Consider the following 22,326-nt stretch of genomic DNA (forward strand, 5'->3'; position numbering starts at 1 on the left):
AAAGGCTCAGGAGAGCCCCTAGTGTGCATCCAACCTCGGCCGGGCACAAAATCTAACTGAGGCTTGGAGGAGGGTCATAGTGGGAGGAGCCAGTGCACACCAGGTAGTCATAAATCTTTCTCGAGTGCCCAGCCTCCTTCGGAGCCCGCTATTCCCCATGGTCCTTACGGAGTTCCCAGCATCCACTAGGACGTCAGAGAAATGTACTTTTATCTGTGTCTCATTTATAATACAGACTGGAAGTGCATATTAAGGTGAGCCCATATCTCTGCAAGGAGGTCCACCAACTGTCCCGAGCAAGGGAACTCAGTAGTCACCTTCTTCTGACATTCAAAAACCAGGGTCTTGGACCTAGGAGTCTGAACATAATCCTGGAGTACCAAATCTGACTGCCTTGATCATAGCCTCAACATCAACTCTATTCTCAAATTCCTCAGAAACTGATGCAGTCTCCACTTCGGCGAACAGGATCGGGGCTCTTCTAGAAGGCTTGTGCTTAGATGAATTATTCCTGTCTTACACCTGCTGAAAAGATGCTGACACCTGCGCAAACTCTTGAAACAAACTTGCAAATGACTGCATCCGGGTGTGGTATAAAAGATAGACAGTGTCTAGTTAGACAGTCAATAGACACCATATGTTAGACAGACATTAGGTCGACAGGGTCAAAAGGTCGACAGAGTCAAATGGTCGACATGAAAAAGGTAGACAGTACAAAAGGTCAACAGGGTTAAAAGGTCGACAGGGTCAAAAGGTTGACATGAAAATGATCGACATAAAAAAGGTAGACACCATGTTTTTTTGCATTTTTGTGGTTTGTGTGGATAGTTTGGTCATCTGGGATCCCCAACTGTAGAAAGGCATGTGCTTGCCAAAAGGTTTATAACCAACTCTATGCCGACATGGATAGAGAAGGTATGAAATAGTCCAAAAACATGTTAAATTGAAAAAAAAAAACCCTTTGTCTATCTTTTTTTATGTCGACCATTTTCATGTCGACCTTTTGACCCTGTCGACCTTTTGACCCTGTCGACCTAATGTCTGTCTAACATATGGTGTCTATCTATTGACTGTCTATCTAGACACTGTCTATCTAGCAACCGGATACCCTGCATCCATAGTGGTTGTATGTCAGACAGCTGAGCAGTCCCAGCAAGCAAATTGCTAGTACCTGGGAGCACACCTGTAGTAGCCGGTGGGCGCAAGCTTATCAACTAGCTGCTGCTCTGGATGGTGAGTGTGCAATCTCCCCAGAGTCCACGGTGGAAGTCACCAACCCAGTTTCCGGTGCTGTCACCACCGGCAATGGGGTTGTTGGAGTGGCTATGACGGCATTCTCTAGGACAGGCCTGGCCAACTTGTGGCTCTCCAGCTGTTGTGAAACTACACATCCCAGATTGCTCTACCACAGTTTTAGCATTCCCTAATAGCAAAACTGTGGCAAAGCATGCTGGGAATTGTAGTTTTGCAACAGCTGGAGAGCCACAGATTGGCCAGGCCTGCTCTAGGATGTTGCAATTAAATAGCAGCAGCTCAGGAAGTTCCCACCAACTGTCTGGTGGTGTTAAACTCGGTCCTGTGAAGGATGAGTTGGGTTTGTCTTCCGCTGTCTAGGTGATATTGGCAGAAAAGTTTTGATCATTGATATACTGTAGAAGTCCAATAAATAGTTGCAGGCAGCATATTAATTGATATTATAGTGCTAGGCATAGGAGGCCTAATTAACTTCTGTTTTTTTACCATCTATTACAAAACTTACTCCTGAATTGTGGTATAAGGAATCAGCCTTCCGTTCCAGAAACATTCAAAGATTGGTCTTTTTCCACGAGCTTCTTTCTCCACTATGATGCAATCATCATCAAGCTCAGTGTCCTCATTGCTTCCTTAAAACAAACCAAAAAATTACACACACATAGAAATTCAAATAGGTGATAGTCCACATTATAGGGAGGTAAATCCAATTTAGATTGATGATGTGTTCTCAGTTTCCAAGAGATGAAAAATTCTCAGTCACAAAGGTAATTGATTTATATAGCCTGAATGCCTTTTAAAGCACTGCGGAACATGTGTGCGCTATATATATATATATATATATATATATATATATAACTGATAATAAATAAATAAAATCTTGATAATACTGTACATCTGGCTAGAAGACTAGCAGAAATACTATGGAAGATAAAGTAAGTAGCTATACATACAGTTCATGCGCATTCATTCATGGGTACGCTAGCCATGCCATCCGTGTTGCAGTGCATAGATGAGCGTGGCTATATTTGTATTTAGCACAATAATGTCAAAATAAATGACAAACACCAGGTAATGTTAATACTCAGAATTTTACACATTAAAACTGGCACATAATAGGACCTTCACTTTTTTCACACAAATGAATTTATGTCAGTGAGAAATTAAGGCATATCACTGTTTCCATAGATGGAATATTCAATCTTTTTGTGTGAAAAAGTAAATATTGTGTTAATTGCCTGATTTTAATTGTCTGATTAAAACATTTATTTTTCAAATTTATCATGATGCTGGCATCAGTGCACTCAATAGTTCCTTCTCTATTATGCTGGAATTTGGATTTCTGCTGCTCACGTGTATTGTGGAGAACTAACGATGTTTTGAAAAGCATTCAGTTACCCTTTATCAAGTGGCTATTTAAGTAAATTGCCTTAGAGGCTGAGGAATTTCCTTCTCTTGGAAACAGAGGACACATACCTTCTCTCACCCTTTTGGATTGGATTTACTTAGCTTTCAAGTCTGTATTTATTACACTATGGTGTGTGTTTTTTTATGTCTCAACTGATCAGACGCATTTTGTTACATGGAAACGCACTGTAATTCAGTCACATCTCCAGAAGTTCTGAGACAGTGTGACAATGTATTTGTGGGCTACACTGTGCAAAATCCATTGGTATTGGCTGGAGTCCAACAAAGTTTACGCATAAGGACAGCCACATCCAGAGATGCGTACAACTTCACTTATGGACAAATATATATGCATCTAGTTCCATGCATACATTAGAAATTACAGTTAACTCTGCATCTTCCAGTATGACTCAGCTCTTCCCCACCTTTGACTGTACTATTATGCCTCTAAACTGGCATTGGCACTTGTTGTCTCACTGGGAAAAACATAAATTCCACTGGTTAAACCAGTGAATAAATATCACTTCAAGCTATATTGGGCAGAACAGATGGTGTAGTTGTTAGCATTACTGCTTTACAGTACTCAGGTCCCGGGTTTAACTCTTAACAAGGCCATATGTGTGCGGAGTTTGCATATTTTCCCCACGACTATGTGAATTTCCTCTAATGATCCAGTTTCTCCCTACAGTAACAAAAAAAAATAAGAATTTACTCACCGGTAATTCTATTTCTCGTAGTCCGTAGTGGATGCTGGGTACTCCGTAAGGACCATGGGGTATAGACGGGCTCCGCAGGAGACTGGGCACTCTTAAAAGAAAGATTAGGTACTATATCTGGTGTGCACTGGCTCCTCCCTCTATGCCCCTCCTCCAGACCTCAGTTAGGGAAACTGTGCCCGGAAGAGCTGACCTTACTAGGAAAGGATTTGGAATCCAGGGTAAGACTCATACCAGCCACACCAATCACACTGTACAACTCGTGATAACTATACCCAGTTAACAGTATGAACAATAACTGAGCCTCTCTCAACAGATGGCTCATACAATAACCCTTTAGTTAAGCAATAACTATATACATGTATTGCAGAGAGTCCGCACTTGGGACGGGCTCCCAGCATCCACTACGGACTACGAGAAATAGAATTACCGGTGAGTAAATTCTTATTTTCTCTGACGTCCTAGTGGATGCTGGGTACTCCGTAAGGACCATGGGGATTATACCAAAGCTCCCAAACGGGCGGAAGAGTGCGGATGACTCTGCAGCACCGAATGAGCAACTCAAGGTCCTCCTCAGCCAGGGTATCAAACTTGTAGAATTTTGCAAAAGTGTTTGAACCCGACCAAGTAGCAGCTCGGCAAAGTTGTATAGCCGAGACCCCTCGGGCAGCCGCCCAAGAAGAGCCCACCTTCCTCGTGGAATGGGCTTTTACTGATTTAGGATGCGGCAGTCCAGCCGCAGAATGTGCAAGCTGAATGGTGCTACAGATCCAGCGAGCAATAGTCTGCTTTGAAGCAGGAGCACCCAGCTTGTTGGGTGCATGCAGGATAAATAGCGAGTCAGTTTTTCTGACTCTAGCCGTCCTGGAAACAAAGTTTCAGGGCCTGGACTACGTCCAGCAACTTGGAATCCTCCAAGTCCCTAGTAGCCGCAGGCCCCACAATAGGTTGGTTCAAATGAAACGATGATACCACCTTAGGGAGAAATTGGGGACGAGTCCTCCATTCTGCCCTTTCCATATGGAAGATCAGATATGGGCTTTTACATGACAAAGCCGCCAATTCTGACACACGCCTAGTCCAAGCTAAGGCCAACAGCATGACCACTTTCCACGTGAGATATTTTAGCTCCACGGTCTTAAGTGGCTCAAACCAGTGGGATTTTAGGAATCCAACACACGTTAAGATCCCAAGGTGCCACTGGAGGCACAAAAGGGGCTGAATATGCAGCACCCCTGTGACAACGTCCGAACTGCAGGCAGTGAAGCCAGTTCTTTTTGAGAGAAAAAGGGATAGGGCCGAAATTTTGGCCTTTATGGATCCTAATTTTAGGCCCATAGTCACTCCTGACTGTAGGAAGTGCAGGAATCGACCCCCCTGGAATTCCTCTGTAGGGCCTTCCCGGCCACACACCAAGCAACCTATTTTCGCCATATACAGTGAAAAAGTCTTGCTGTCACGTCTTTCCTAGCCTTTATCAGCGTAGGAATAACTGCATCCGGAATGCCCTTTTCCGCTAGGATCCGGCGTTCAACCGCCATGCCGTCCAACGCAGCCGTGGTAAGTCTTGGATCAGACAGGGTCCCTGTTGCAACATGTCCTGACTGAGAGGCAGAGGCCATGGGTCCTCTGAGAGCATTTCTTGCAGTTCCGGGTACCGAGTCCTTCTTGGCCAATCCGGAGCAAAGAATATTGTTCACACTCCTCCGTTTATTACAATTCTCAGCCCTTGGGTCTGAGAGGAAGAGGAGGGAATATATAGACCGACTGGAACACCCACGGTGTTACTAGTGCGACCACAGCTATCGCCTGAGAGTCCCTTGACCCAGCGTAAAACCTTTTTTATCTTTTTATTGAGGTGGGACGCCATGTAGTCCACCTGAGGCAGTTTCCATCAATTTGCAAAACTGCGTGAAGACTTCCTGATGAAGTCACCACTTTCCCGGGTGGAGGTCGTGTCCACTCCCGGAATGAACACTGCTGACAGTGCGCTTACTTGATTCTCCGCCCAGCGAAGAATTCTGGTGGCTTCTACCCTCGCCACCCTGCTCCTTGTGCCGCCCTGGCGGTTTACATGAGCCCCTGCGGTCTGACTGGATCAGAACCGGTTGGTCGCGAAGCAGGAACTCCGCTTGACTTAGGGCGTTGTATATGGCCCTTAGTTCCAGGATATTGATGTGAAGGCAAGTCTGTTGGCTTGACCACAAACCTTGGAATTTTCTTCCCTGTGTAACTGCCCCCCACCCTCGGAGGCTTGCATCCGTGGTCACCAGGACCCAGTCCTGAATGCCGAATCTGCGGCCCTCGAGAAGGTGAGCACTCCGCAGCCACCACAGGAGAGACACCCTGGCCCTGGGGGATAGGGTGATTAACCGATGCACCTGAAGATGTGATCCGGACCACTTGTCCAGTAAGTTCCATTGTCCTTGAATGGAATCATCCGAAGGGGATGGCCTCGTATGATGCCATCATCCTTCCCAGGACTCGAGTGCAGTGATGCACTGACACCTGTTTTGGTTTTCAATGGATTCCTGACCAGTGTCATGAGCTCCTGAGCTCTCTCTATCGGGAGATAAACCCTCTTCTGGTCTGTGTCTAGGATCATGCCTAGGCGAGGCAGATGAGCTGTAGGAACCAACTGCGACTTTGGAATATATAGAATCCAGTCGTGTTGCCGTTTCACTTCCAGAGAAGGTGATACGCTGTCCAGCAACTGCTCTCTTGATCTCACTTTTATGAGGAGATCATCCAAGTATGTGATAATAGTGACACCTTGCTTCCGCAGGAGCACCATCATATCCGCCATTACCTTGGTGAAATTGGTAATGACAATCCCGTACAGCAATACTGAGGTACGCCTGATGAGGTGGATAAATGGTGACACGAAGGTATGCATCCCTTATGTCCCGATTCATTTCAGGCATGCAATGACCTCTCTTAGCGATTCCATCTTGAACCTGAACCTTTTCAGGTATATGTTCAGGGATTTTAATTCAATATGGGTCTAACCGAACCGTCTGGTTTCGGGATTATAACATGGTCTAATAATAATACCCTCTTGTTGAAGGAGGGGACCCTTGACCACCACCTGTTGAAGATACAATTTACGAATTGCAGTTAACACTGGCTCCCTCTCTTGGGGGGAAGCCCGCCGGGTCCTCGGTGAGGGTCATCTTCTCACAGTCCAGCCTGTATCCCTGCGATACAATTTCTATTGCCCAGGGATCTAACAGGGAGTGAATCCACTTGTGGCTGAACTTACGAAGGCGTGTCCCCACCGGGCCTAGCTCCGCCTGTGGAGCCCCATCGACATGCGGTGGATTTTTGTAGAGGCCGGGGAGGACTTCTGTTCCTGGGGACTAGCTGTGTTGTACAGCTTCTTTCCTCTGCCCCCGGCTCTGACAAGAAAGGACGCACCTCAGACTTTCTGGTTTCTTTATTTGAAAAGCTGCATTTAATAATGTCGTGCTTTCCTAGGCTGTGCAGGAATATAAGGCAAAATATCAGAATTACCAGCTATAACTGTGGAGACCAGGCCCGAGAACCTTTCTCCACACAATCCTCAGCCTTCCATATGCCTCTTAAGTCGGCATCATCTGTCCAATGTATATTCTACAGGACACGTCAAGCCAAAATCGACATAGCTTTTGTCTCTAGGACCCAGTATACTCATGTCCCTTTGCTTTATAATTATATATCTATCACTTAAGACAGCATCTTAAAATATTTATATGCATACTAGGGTCTCAATCTCTGCTGATAAGGTACCTGTCCACGCTGCCACAGCGCTATAAACCCATGCCAACACAATCGCCGGTCTGGGTAGTATACTAGAATGTGCACGCTATCTGCAGGATCCCTGAGAATAGCTAGTGCAAACAGGACACCCAAGGGGAAGATTCTCAACACATCCTGGCCCTAGTGGGGAAAGGATACAGCCTGAGAATTCTCTTGTGGGAAGCTGCCGTCTCTTGTCTGGATATTCCCGCTCTTTTTCCTCATGAGAGGATGGAAATTTACCTCAGCATTCTTCCCCTTAACATGTGTACTCTCGTGTCAGGGACAGATGAGTCATCAGTGATATGCAAATCATCTTTTATTCCAATAATCATATATTGAATATCTTTTAGCCCTCTTGGCTGTAACTTTGCATTATCGTAGTCGACAGTGGAGTTAAACTCCGTGTCGATACTTTGTTATTTTGGATAGTGAACATAGAGAGACTCTGAAGGACTCTGTGACATAGGGACAGACCAGGGTAGATTTCCTTTCTGTTCCCTAACCTTTTGTGCAATAATTTTACCTCAGCACTTACACATATCCAAACAGGTGTCGGCGTTGTTGACGGAGACACCCTCCCACACACTTATCCGCTCTATCACCTCCTTAGAGGAGCCTTTTACCTCAGACATGTCGACACACGCGTACCGACACACCACACACACACAGGGGATGCTCTATTTGAAGACCGTTCCCCCACCAGGCCCTTTGGAGAGACAGAGAGAGAGTATGCCAGCACACACCACAGCGCTATATAATACAGGGATGTACACTATACTGAGTGATTTTTCCCCTATAGCAGCTTATATACACAGTTTTGCGCCTAAATTTATGTGCCCCCCCCCCTCTCTTTTTTACCCTTTGTGTACCAGGATACTGCAGGGGAGAGCCTGGGGAGCTTCCTTCCAGCTGAGCTGTGAAGAGAAAATGGCGCCGGTGTGCTGAGGAAGAAGGCCCGGCCCCCTCAGCGGCGGGCTTCTGTCCTTTTATGTTCTTTAATGGCGGGGGTTAATGCACATATACAGTTTATCAGACTGTATTATGTGCTTTTCGCCAAGTAAGGTAATCTAATTGCTGCCCAGGGCGCCCCCCCCAGCGCCCTGCACCCATCAGTGACCGGAGTGTGTGGTGTGCTAAGGGAGCAATGGCGCCCAGCTGCAGTGCTGTGCGCTACCTTAATGAAGACCGGAGTCTTCAGCCGCCGATTTTCAACTTCTCTTCGTTCTTCTGGCTCTGCAAGGGGGACGGCGGCGCGGCTCCGGGACCGGACGACCGAGGACTGGGCCTGTGTTCGATCCCTCTGGAGCTAATGGTGTCCAGTAGCCTTATAAGCCCAAGCTAGCTGCAAGCAGGTAGGTTCGCTTCTCTCCCCTCAGTCCCACGTAGCAGTGAGTCTGTTGCCAGCAGATCTCACTGAAAATAAAAAACCTAACAAATACTTTCTTTTTTAGGAAGCTCAGGAGAGCCCCTAGGGTGCATCCAGCTCTGGCCGGGCACAGATACTAACTGAGGTCTGGAGGAGGGGCATAGAGGGAGGAGCCAGTGCACACCAGATATAGTACCTAATCTTTCTTTTAAGAGTGCCCAGTCTCCTGCGGAGCCCGTCTATACCCCATGGTCCTTATGGAGTACCCAGCATCCACTAGGACGTCAGAGAAATAAAAATAAAAAGTGCTGCAAAATGTGCGCGTTATATAAATAACTTAATATATTATAGGAATATACCACTGGCACACTGCTCCTCTATGCAGCAGTTATGATTTTGATTTTCACATATAGAATAGTGTGGTGTGTGGATATGTGAGCTGAAGGAATTGGTATAAGTGTCCTGGGCAGGAAAATTATAGTAGAGCTGCCTCCTTAAAACTTTTGTTCATATTCAGAAAGAATTTGCAATTCCTAGGTCTATGGGGTATGAAGCAGTGATAAGAGTGGAGAAGTGAGCCAGTTTAGAAGTTGCCCATGGCAACCAATCAGATGATCTGTACAATTATATAGTATGCAAATTATAAAGGTTACTTCAATGCTGATTGGTTGCCATAGGCAACTTCTCCACTGGTTCACTTCTCCACTCATTTCACTGCTTCATACATTTACCCCTATGTTCTTTGAGTATCTTCGGCTACAGTGTGAATACTATGCTGAAGAGTTCCTGTAATTCTACGTGTGCTTTTAAATTCCAACACAAACATTTTTTTATCTTGCATTGGGTAAATGTGTTCAATGCTCACATAGCAAAATTCTACAGTAACCATGTTTCATGCTCACATACCACTGTGCCAGGGTACGATTTACAGACTGGAGTTGCAGCCTTTCTGGAGCTGGGTGTGTGGGCAGTATCCATCAGGTCCCTCCTGCCCTGCACTGCCACACAGGTCTGTGGAGCTCAGATGCCAGCTCCCTCCAGTTCTTAGCAGCCACAGTGGTTCCCGCCTATCACTTTTGTACTGTAGTGATAGCACACTGCATTTGTTTGGGCTGTGTTTGGAGCACCCTCTGGTAATTAGTGTGCAAAACTGCAGTTTTTTCTAAAAACAGGATCAGATGACCAGTGATGACAGCTTGGTGTCCAATTCAAACAGCCATGCCTATTTAAAAAGGTATCAACATGATAAGAATGTCAAAAAATGTCCCTGGTGGTCTAATGCTGACCTGATACGGTGGGTACCGCGGCTCCGGTGGTAATATCTTCACGACTTCCAGTAGTGAGTATTACTAAACCTATCTGTCGACACTGTGGTAAGGCTGTGTACACACTGTAGGATGTCGGGCAGATGTGACATTATAAACGATGTATCGTAAGTGCATACACACTGTACGATGTATCAGCTGTGACTGCATCCACCAACATCCCAGAGCATGCAGGGCTGTTGCATATCTTTTGATCTCAAGTGTAGAACAAAAAGGTATACGACCCGTGGGAGCACGCATCATACACACTGTCCGATGTACGACATATCGAGTGCACATCAGACAGCCTAATACTACATCCAATTTAAACCACCTGTTTGCACTATACTGGTTCCAAAATATCAGGTTTCCTGCTTGAGCTTACGCTACTTTGTTTCAGCCTGAATGATTTCAGTGTACCAAAACGGTGTGAATTCTTTTTCAGCACCTCTACCTATGACCTTGACTTATATTCTTACTCTGCACCTCTGCCTGCGATTCCAACCTCAACTTGTACCCTCGTTCTGCACCTTCACTATAATCCTGATCAAGTATGTGTGACTACAGATGTTCCTTACTTACCAGGGTTGGCTGGTTTAAACCATGATTTATTTTTTGCCTTATTAAAAAAAAGCCTATCATACAAAAAATAAATAAATAAATAAATAGCATTTTCATTCAAAATGTTTAATGCCAGTGACAGTGCTAATGCTTAACTCCACCTGTGTGTGTGTTTCTCTGAAAAGTGTTTTTGCCATTTTAATTGTGCATTACTATTCAGATTTATTTAATTATAATAAGACTAATCCTTAACATTAACTTGATGTTCTTATTTTTAATTTCATCTGTATGTATTAATAGGTTTAGGCTATCTACATATATTCAGACGTAAAAGGAATAATAAGCTGCAAAAAATTAGATTGAAATATGTAAAATAAATCAAATCAAAGCCTAATAACATTATTAGTGTTAGAAAGCATTAAAACATGGTTGATCGAGGTTTCTAATAGATTTAACAAAAAATATTAAATCATTATTGCAAAAAAAAAAAAAAAAAAAATTTGGTTTAAAAAAAAATATATATTTTTTTCCATCCCAACCTGTTTAGTGACCACTCTGGCTTACGACCAGCTGTTACATAATTTTTATAAATTTCACCGATTGTATTATGTTCTATAATACTGTACAGTATGTAAGAGTTATGCAAAGTAAAACAAAGTTATCACTTTGGAGTTTACTTTTTCTGGAAAGCAGTGCACACAACACAGGTATTTACATAACTGCCCATTGGTAATGATTATTATTGGAAGGTCTGTGGTTGCTGGCAAACTATAACTACAGAGTGGGCACTATTTACCTGCAAAGCACAGTAGCTCAGTATTTGTGGTCTCTTGACTGTTATTTGTTTGGAGCTTACTGATATTCTACACCTTGGCCTCCTCTACCTGCAGGCACTTATCTTCTATCTCTTTACACAGTCTCATTCAAGGAACCCATTTTACTGTGTCTTTGTGCTGTGTTCTGGATCTCTGCTGGTTCCCTCCGAATTACGTCATTAAGGTCCCTGCACATTTTGTCTGAGTGCTTGGATTTCTCCTACCCTCAGCCTGGAGCCGTTGTCTCTCTCGGAGATCTCCATGGTGTCCTTTATTAGGTAATTCCATTTGTTTGCACTGGCTCTTTGTTTCACTTGTCTCAATTGCCAGAGCTGGATGCCTACGTCATATCGGCTATGGGATAACTCAGTGAAGATTCAATCTCCCACAGGCTTCCTGTTTTTGTATCCTACTTCTACTGAGCATGTGAAGATGGCTGGTAATATATCCCTCCTCATGTCGCCATCAGAATCCTAATGGCATGCTAACGCCTACCCACTGGGAGTCACTACCGGAAGGGCCTTCCTTATACATCACAATGAACGCATACATGAGACTTCGTCTTTCTCTTGCCAATTGTATCTCTCTGAACTACGGTTAGGAACAGGAAATCTTCCCAGAAAGGTGCCACATCTCTTCCTAAGGAGACCATGTCCCAGACAGATTTGAGGCCATTCCTTCACCCCGTCTCCGCCAGGCCCACTGAGGATCTATCTGCTTCGAGTCCACTCTCCTCCCCTGCTACTACTTCAACTCCCTCCCCTGTTGCTGAGTTCACTTCCTCATCCATTCAGAAGGATACGGCTCTTAAGGACATCTCATCTTTTATGAAAACTCTCCCCACCAAACAAGATCTTCAAGACACTATTCATCAGGAACTGGCCTCTATTAGGCACAACATCGCACAACTTGCTGATCGTGCATCCTTGGAAGATCATCATGATTCCACCACTGTGTTTATGGGTACACTGAGAGACGTCATCTCGGTGCAATCAGCAGAGATTAATTTGCTCCAATTGAGGCTGACAGATCTTGATAACAGGGGAAGGAGGAACAATATCTGCATTAGGAGTTTACCAGAAGATTTTCCTTAATCAGGTTTGGTGGATGCCCTCACTAAAATTTTTATTAATGAACTCCTGAAAAACGACCCCAACTACACTATTACCTTAGATAGGGCTCATTGTGCCCTTAAACCGTGAGGGCTTCATTCTGATCACCCGCATGATGTTATATGTCATCTTCATTATTTCTCCCAGAAAGATGCCATTATGCGCAAGGTCCGTCAACTGGATGGTGTCTACTTCAATGGCCAGGTGATCCATATTTATCAGGACTTGTCGTGGCATACTCTCCAACAACGGAAGGCCCTCAAACCAGTTACCGATAAGCCCTGAAAAAGGCAGTTGAAATACCGTTGGGGCTTTCCCTTTAATCTTCAGGTATCTTCTTCCAGAAAACTTCACACATTAAGATCTCCTTCTGACCTCATTTCGTTCTGCACTGGACTTGGCCTACCAAAGATTGAGATACCTAACTGGGAATTAGTTACACATAAATTATGACTTCCATAACGTGGGCAGAATTCTTCTTGGCAGATGGTCCCTGGCCCTGGGAGATCTGGCCCCTCCCCACCTCATCAAGATACAGCTGTTACCTGAGAGACACGTGGACTTCTTCCTATGATTCATTAATGTTTTTTGTCTTCCTAGCAGGTTAGGATTTCGAAATCTCAACGACTGGTGAAAATTTTATTCTTGTGGATAGTCTATTTCTGTGTTGTCCAACCACCCTGTTGGCATGGACTCAGAATTATTCCTTATGAGTTTAGTCTCATATGGGGATGCATTGATAATTGATATGTTGACAGCGATCGTTTTGTGGTTTTCTTTTTACTGCTTCACTGTGGTAGTATATTTACTCTTTCTAGATCCCTGATTAGTGACTCCCTTGCCCCACACCTGCACTCGACTTACATGCCTCTTGGGCTCCTGGAGACCAGCGACTCCAGTTGCTCCACAGCAGGTTATGTTTCATTGTTATTGTCTTTATCTTGCTTGTTCTGTTTTTCTTTACCATATTCTTTTTTATATCCGCTCTTCTTTTATTATTTTTTCTCACTGCTTCCGGGGAGCTAATTTTTACTTTACTGACTTTCTGATTCTATGACATTACCAGGTAAACTCAAAATATTTTCGCTCAAAGCAGAGGCCTCAATGTTCCAGAAAAGAGATCTGCCCTGCTTAGAACCCTATGAGTGTATAGTCTATAGCTTTAAAACAAGATCCCCATTTTAAAATGTCTGCACATAGTCCGTCGCTTACCAACCACCGATTTCCATTAGCCTACTATGCTACTAAACCAGATAGTAAATCCAAAGGTGTGGCGATAGTGTTCTCCAAAAACGTACAAGTTTCTGATGTCAATATAAACTGCTCAAAAAAATAAAGGGAACACTTAAACAACACAATGTAACTCCAAGTCAATCACACTTCTGTGAAATCAAACTGTCCACTTAGGAAGCAACACTGATTGACAATCAATTTCACATGCTGTTGTGCAAATGGAATAGACAACAGGTGGAAATTATAGGCAATTAGCAAGATACCCCCAATAAAGGAGTTGTTCTGCAGGTGGTGGCCAGAGACCACTTCTCAGCTCCTATGCTTTCTGGTTGATGTTTTGGTCACTTTTGAAAGGTGGCGGTGCTTTCACTCTAGTGGTAGCATGAGACGGAGTCTACAACCCACACAAGTGGCTCAGGTAGTGCAGCTCATCCAGGATGTCACATCAATGTGAGCTGTGGCAAGAAGGTTTGCTGTGTCTGTCAGTGTAGTGTCCAGAGCAAGGAGGCGCTACCAGACGACAGGCCAGTACATCAGGAGACGTGGAGGAGGCCGTAGGAGGGCAACAACCCAGCAGCAGGACTGCTACCTCCACAATTGTGCAAGGAGGAACTGGAGGAGCACTGCCAGAGCCCTGCAAAATGACCTCCAGCAAGCCACAAACGTGCATGTGTCTACTCAAACGATCAGAAACAGACTCCATGAGGGTGGTATGAGGGTCCGATGTCCACAGGTGGGGGTTGTGCTTACAGCCCAACACCGTGCAGGACGTTTGGCATTTTCCAGAGAACACCAAGATTGGCAAATTCGCCACTGGTGTCCTGTGCTCTTCACAGATGAAAGCAGGTTCTCACTGAGCACATGTGACAGACGTGACAGAGTCTGGAGACGCCAAGGAGAACATTCTGCTGCCTGAAACATCCTCCAGCATGACCGGTTTGGCAGTGGTTCAGTAATGGTGTGGGGTGGCATTTCTTTGGGGGGGGCCGCACAGCCCTCCATGTGCTCGCCAGAGGTAGCCTGACTGCCATATGGTACAGAGATGAGATCCACAGACCCCTTGTGAGACTATATGCTGGTGCGGTTGGCCCTGGGTTACTCCTAATTCAAGACAATGCTAGACCTCATGTGGCTGGAGTGTGTCAGCAATTCCTGCAAGACGAAGGCATTGATGCTATGGACTGGCCCGCCCGTTCCCCAGACCTGAATCCAATTGAGCACATCTGGGACATCATGTCTTGCTCCATCCACCAACGCCACGTTGCACCACAGACTGTCCAGGAGTTGGCGGATGCTTTAGTCCAGGTCTGGGAGGAGATCCCTCAGGAGACCATCCGCCACCTCATCAGGAGCATGCCCAGGCGTTGTAGGGAGTTCATACAGGCACGTGGAGGCCACACACACTACTGAGCCTCATTTTGACTTGTTTTAAGGACATTACATCAAAGTTGGATCAGCCTGTAGTGTGTTTTTCCACTTTAATGTTGTGTGACTCCAAATCCAGACCTCCATGGGTTAATAAATTTGATTTCCATTGATAATTTTTGTGTCATTTTGTTGTCAGCACATTTAACTATGTAAAGAACAAAGTATTTAATAAGAATATTTCATTCATTCAAATCTAGGATGTGTTATTTTAGTGTTCCCTTTATTTTTTTGAGCAGTGTACATAAACTCGTTCCAGGCAGATTGCTTCTTGTTCAATGCAAAATATTTACACAAGCCTACACTTTTACAGTGATATATGCACCTAACCAAGACCAATCTTCCTTCTTCACCTCTCACCTTCACCTAGACCCACTTTTTTCCAGCATTGTGATAGTTTCTAAGTCAAAACACCGTCAGGATAATTTTCAACAAACTCCAGCTGGCCGACTCCTGGAGGGTTCTTCACCCTGCAGGGCGTGCCTACTCCTCCTTCTCCAACCCGCATTAAGTTTTCACTCGGTTAGACAATCTATTTGTTAGCCACAGACATCTTCTCTTGCTTGTGGATGCCTCAGTTGGTTCAATAACATGGTCTGACCATGCCCCTGTATCTCGATCAGTCTTGCCGCAGTCCCCGGGTCAATGGACCTGGGGCCTAAATGAGTCTTTATTACTAGATAAATACTGTAAAGGGGAAATTGAGAAAGCCTTATATGAATATTCCAATATCAATGATACTGTTGAGGTCTCCAAACTCACCCTCTGGGAGGCACATAAATGAGCCCTTTGCGGTAAACTGATATAACTTGGGTCATGTATAAAGAAACAAAGATCAGCATATATAGCCAATTTATTAATATTCATACTTTGGAAATCTCACATAAAGCTACATTGTCTGGGGATACATATGTGGAGCTGGCAGAGGCACGGGCACAATTAAATAAAACCCTCACTAACCATATCCAACTTTCCATTCGCAAATCTAATCCAAAGTACTACCATTGGGGCAATAAACCAGGCCGCCTTCTTGCTAATGCACTTTGTGCTCAGGGGGCGTCTTCACTCATTGGTCATATGAAAACAGACACCGGCTCTACCTGCTATAAAATACCCCTGACATTGCAGCGTGCTTTAAGTGATATTACTCAGCTCTATACAATCTAGATAAGCATTCCCCAGATGCTGCTCCTTCTGACACTTCTCGATTTAAGACCTACTTGACTAAGTTGCCTATCCCACCCTTCTGCCTCAAGACGGAGAGGCCTTGGAAAGGCCTTTTACTTTGCAAGAAGTGTTACAGGATACAGCCTCAACTCCTTCAGGTAAAAGTCCAGGCCCCGATAGCTTCACGATTGTTTATTACAAAACATTTAAAGACACCTTGGCCCATAGGCTCCTCCAAGCCTTCAACTCTACTTCAACTGACAAGTATTTTTTAAACCAATCCTTAAAAGGATCACATAAAAGTACTTCCCAAACACGGTAAAGCCCCTTCGGTGTGCTCCAGCTACAGACCCATTTCCCTGTTAAATTTTGACATCAAACTATTTGCGAAGTTGATGGCGAACAGACTGAATGAGTTACTTCCCTCTTTAATACATAATGACCAGGTGGGTTTTCTGCCCAGGAGTCAAGCAAAAGATAACACTACTAATGTCTTGAGTATGATCCATTTGGCATCCCAGGGTACACTTCCTACCATATTACTCTCCACCAATGCCAAAAAGTCCTTTGATAGGGTTAGCTGGGGATTTATGAGGTTCGTGCTGGGCCACGTTGGGTCCAGTGGCGCTTCATAGAATTATGACTTTATATAAAGCTCCTACTGCCAGAGTTCGAGTCAACGGATTATTGTCTGATCCCTTCTCTATCAGTAATGGAACTAGACAGGGATACCCAATGTCCCTGTTGATTTTTTTGTTCTCTGCATGGAAGCTCTGGCCAGAGCCATTAGAGCGAACAAGCTAATTTCTGGCATGACTCTGGGTGATGCGGAGTATAAAGTAGCACTGATTGCGGACGATCTCTTGGCAATTATTACACACCTTACAGCCTCTCTCCCTTTTCTCATGTGTGAACTAGATACTTTTGGTAGGCTTTCCAACTTCAAGGTGAACATGTCCAAATCGAACGCCCTTAATATCACAGCTTCTCCTACTATGGTGGCTGATTTGAAGAGTTCCTTCCCTTTTACTTGGAAAGCTTCCCATATAACATATCTTGGTGTTCAACTGCCTCGAGATTTATTCCGTTTGATACGCCTAAACTTTCAACCTCTCCTCCGTATGGTAAAATTAGATTACAGCAGATGGCATTTTAAACAGCTGTCTTGGCTGGGGAGATTGAACGTAGTTAAGATGAATACTCTTCCCATATTGCTTTACCTCCTCCAATCCCTGCTGATTCGCATTCCAGACTCCTGGTTTAGACCCGACCAATCACTAATCCAAGCAATTAATTTGGTTCTGTAAGAGACCTAGGATCAACCGATCAATTTTGTTCGCTTTGGTGGATTTCAACTCCCAGATCTAAAAAATTATTATCATGCAATTCTACTGCATAGTCTTGGATTGGACCAGGAGCAGGGAAACTAAGCAATGGGTGGAATTGGAGTGGGTATCTATGCAACAATTCCATGAAATTTTCCCGTGGCTTCTCGTGATACCCAGACCTATACTGACGCACCCGACTATTTCCCTCACGCTGTCTTTTTGGAGGGTGGCACGGTGTAAGCCTTACGTTTATTCATAATTTGGCCCTCTGACCTCCTTCTTAGCAAGTTCCAACTTTTCTCCTGGACTGAATCTGTCCCATTTTTCTAAATGGATGGATGAGGGACTCTTCAGGGTTGGCCCGCTGGTGAAATCACACAGAATGATTTTTGGAAATACTTGCAGGTGAGACATTTTTTGAATTCAGGTGGTAGACTTTCCCTGGCAACTAGAGAATTGATGGCCTTTGAGACATTGGGGTATATGCAATCCTGGGCGAATTGCGGCACTTTTTCGCCCAGTTTTAAATTCGACACAATTCGACCGTCGAATTCCGGCAGGTGGGTGCCGGAATTCGACATATTCAATAAAAAACAAATTTGACAGTCCCGCTGTCGAAAAAAGACCGATTTGACGGATTTTGATCCGATTTTTAAAAATGTTTAAAAAACGGAAAAAAACCCGGAAAAAAATTGCGTGTGGTCCCCCCTCCTAAGCATAACCAGCCTCGGGCGCTCTGAGCCGGTCCTGGTTGCCAAAATATGGGAAAAAAAATGACAGGGGGTCCCCCGTATTTTAACAACCAACACCGGGCTCTGCGCCTGGTCCTGGTGCAAAAAATACGGGGGACAAAAAAAGTAGGGGTCCCCCGTATTTTTTGTACCAGCACCGGGTTCCACTAGCTGGATAGATAATGCCACAGCCGGGGGTCACTTTTATACAGCGCCCTGCGGCCGTGGCATTAAATACCCAACTAGTCACCCCTGGCCGGGGTACCCTGGAGGAGTGGGGACCCCTTCAATCAAGGGGTCCCCCCCAGCCACCCAAGAGTGAAGCCCAAGGCTGTCCCCCCCATCCAAGGACTGCGGATGGGGGGCTGATAGCCTTGTTGAAAATGTAAGAATATTGTTTTTTTGCAGGAGAACTACAAGTCCCAGCAAGCCTCCCCCGCAAGCCGCTACTTGGAGAACCACAAGTAACAGCATGTGGGGGGGGAAATGGGACCGCTGGTACCTGTAGTTCTACAGCAAAAAAAATACCAAAATAAAAAAAGGACACACACACCTTGAAAGTATAACTTTATTACATACATGCCGACACACATACTTACCTATGTTGACACGCTGACTCTGGCCTCGTCTCCAATGTCGACATTCGGGGTACCTGAAAATAAAATTATACTCACCTGATCCAGTGTCCGGTTCTTTTATTATAATCCACGTACTTGGCAAAACAAAAAAACGCATTTACCCGAACCAGACGGACTGAAAGGGGTCCCATGTTTACACATGGGACCCCTTTCCCCGAATGCAGAGACCCCCCGTGACTCCTGTCACAGAAAGGTCCCTTCAGCCAATCAGGAAGCGCCACTTCGTGGCACTCTGCTGATTGGCTTTGCCAGTGCATCGCACAGCTCCCTCCATTTGATTCAATGGTGGGAACTTTGCGGTCAGCGGTGGGGTTACCCGCGGTCAGAGGCTGACCGCGGGTGACATCACCGCTGACCGCAAAGTTCCCACCATTGAAGATAATGGAGGGAGCTGTGCGATGCGCGTCTGACAGCTCCGACGCGCATACAGCCAATCAGGAGAGTGCCACGAAGTGGCGCTTCCTGATTGGCTGAAGGGACCCTCTGTGACAGTACTCACAGGGGGTCTCTGCATTCGGGGAAAGGGGTCCCATGTGTAAACATGGGACCCCTTTCAGTCCGTCTGGTTCGGGTATATGCGTTTTTTTGTTTTGCCAAGTACGTGGATTACAATAAAAGAACCGGACACTGGATCAGGTGAGTATAATTTTATTTTCAGGTACCCCAAACGTTGACATTGGAGATGAGGCCAGAGTCGGCGTGTCAACATAGGTAAGTATGTGTGTCGGCATGTATGTAATAAAGCTATACTTTCACGGTGTGTCCCCTGTTTTTATTTGGGTATTTTTTTGCAATAGAACTACAGGTACCAGCGGGCCCGTTCCCCCCCCCCCCCGCATGCTGGTACTTGTGGTTCTCCAAGTACCGGCTTGCGGGGTAGGCTGGCTGGGACTTGTAGTTCTTCTGCAAAAAATATTGTTACATTTTTACAAATGGCTATCAGCCCCCCATCTGCAGCCCTTGGATGGGGGGGGACAGCCTTGGGCTTCACCCCCTGGCCAGTGGGTGGATGGGGGGGGACCCCTTGACTGAAGGGGTCCCCACTCCTCCAGGGTACCCCGGCCAGCGGTGACTAGTTGGGTATTTAATGCCACGGCCGCAGGGCGCTGTATAAAAGTGACCCCCGGCTGTGGCATTATCTGTCCAGCTAGTGGAGCCCGGTGCTGGTACAAAAAATACGGGGGACCCCTACTCTTTTTTTTGTCCCCCGTATTTTTTGCACCAGGACCAGGCGCAGAGCCCGGTGCTGGTTGTTAAAATACGGGGGATCCCCTGTCATTTTTCCCCCCGTATTTTGGCAACCAGGACCGGCTCAGAGAGCCTGAGGCTGGTTATGCTTAGGAGGGGGGACCCCACGCATTTTTTTTTTCTGATTTTTACACCATTCCATAAAAAAAAATAATAATAATATTTTTAAAAATATATAAATAATACTTGTGCCTCCTAAATAGACAAACCAAGTACCTAATCCCTTCCAATATAAATAGATATGATATTACCAATAAAAAAACACACAAAAAAAACATGTTTTTAAAATTTTTTATTAGATTCCGCCAGCAAAGATTGAAAATGACGAATTTACTGTCTAAAAGCACTGTTGTCGAATTTACAATCTTCAATTGAATATATTTTTGTCGAAATGCCGCATTTGTACCATTGCAGAAATGTCGAATTTGACAAATGTCGAATTTCAAAAAGTGGAAATTCAAAAAGTCGAATTTGGAATGGACGTTTTTTGGGCGAAAAGTACTGTATTGCATTAACGATTTTTTTTTTTTTTTTGGCGAAAATGTCCCGTTTTTCGACATTTTCAGGAATTCGACCGCAATTGCATATACCCCATTGTGTGTTGGACCATGTGACTCGAGACATACCGTATTTTTCGGACCATAAGACGCACCTAGTTTTTAGAGTAGGAAAACTGGGAAAAAATATTCTGACCTCTAAGAGATATTTCTGTGATTTCTCAGACTCAAGAATACAGTGCAGCCTTCTGTCAGAGCCAGCATACACAGACACACACACACATCAGAGCGAGCATACACACACACACACACACACACACTGACAGTACCAGTGGTTCCCTGCGTCTCCTGAGAAGGGAGGAGGTGGGGGGAAGCGGGGGAGTCACATGACGCCGGCTCTGCTGCTGAGATGTGGCCGCTCTGCGCTCTGATGATGACGGCACAGCAGCATCCAGGACCCGTTGCTACCCGCCGGCCGCGCTACCCGACAGTACCAGTGGTTCCCTGCTCTCCTGAGGAGGGAGGAGGTATGGGGGAGCGGGGGAGTTACATGACGCCGGCTCTGCTGCTGAGTTGTGGCCACTCTGCTGATGACGGCGCAGCAGTAGCATCCAGGACCCGCCGCTACCCGCCAGCCTCCGCTACCCGCCGGCCGCCGCCACTACCCGCTACCCGCAAACGTCTTATTCGCTCCATAAGACGCACATACTTTTCCCCCCACATTTTTGGGGAGAAAAAGTGCGTCTTATGGTCCGAAAAATACGGTACCTTATCTACTTTATATAAAGTTCTATAAAATACTAGCTCACCGACTCTTCCTTCCATTGTTCAAGCATGGGAAAGAGACCTAGGATAATCTTTATCAGATAAGTACTGGGAGGCCATTTTTCTTAAAGCGCATGGTAGTTCTGTGTGTGTCAAAGTCCGGGAAACGCATATAAAATTTCGATGAGGTGGTATAGACATCCGTCTCTTTTACATGTTATGTACCCCACGGTCTCTGATAAATGCTGGAGATGTCACACTGCAGTTTGGACCTGATTACATATTTGGTGGAAATGCCCCCTCCTTCAAACATACTGGAATGAGGTTACAGCACTTTCTGAAGACATTCTCAAAATCACTATCCCTCTAACTCCAGCCTTTTGGCTATTAAACTACTCTCCCAAAACTCTGTCAAACTATAAAACATTCCTATTACGCCATTTAAGTAATGCTGCACATGCAAAAATACCCACGTTACGGAGATCTCCTCACCCTCCTTCACGTAAAGCATGGTTTGCTGGGATTGATTATTATATGACAATGGAAGATATAGATATACTCTTGACCTCGGTTGATAAATTATCCGAGTTTACAGAAACCTGGTTCCCTTGACTTGAATATAAAGCCTCAACAGTATACAAAGACTGTTTCCTCAATGAATAATTCTAAATGACAAAGCTTACTTTAGACAGCTTCAAGCTCTCTTAATATTGTGTCTCCCCGGACATGCAACATTCTTTCTCGCTCTCTTCTGCTCTTTTTCATGTCTTTTCTCTTTCTCCCTGATTAATATAGATGTTACTATGATTATACAGGTTTAGTATCCCTTATCCAAAATCCCACATTTTTGGGTCCCCTACTGAGATAATGACATATGTATTATATATATTAGCTTTAAATATATATATATTTATAAATAATCTATGTAATATATATAATATTTATGCAATTAACATGGGATTTTGAATTTTGGATGAGGGAT

General features: G+C 44.9%; 1 protein-coding gene across 1 annotated transcript in view; it reads right to left on the minus strand.

Moving 5' to 3' along the window:
- The window catches only part of SMCHD1 (structural maintenance of chromosomes flexible hinge domain containing 1), an 838,152-nt gene that overhangs the window by 438,594 nt on the left and 377,232 nt on the right, over positions 1-22,326 (minus strand). Inside the window, exon 11 of the mRNA XM_063923554.1 lies at positions 1,760-1,883. Within this exon, the coding sequence (XP_063779624.1) occupies positions 1,760-1,883 (124 nt within the window). The remainder of the gene's footprint in view (positions 1-1,759; positions 1,884-22,326) is intronic.

This window comes from Pseudophryne corroboree, chromosome 5 (genome assembly GCF_028390025.1).
Source record: "Pseudophryne corroboree isolate aPseCor3 chromosome 5, aPseCor3.hap2, whole genome shotgun sequence".
Taxonomy (NCBI): Eukaryota; Metazoa; Chordata; class Amphibia; order Anura; family Myobatrachidae; genus Pseudophryne; species Pseudophryne corroboree.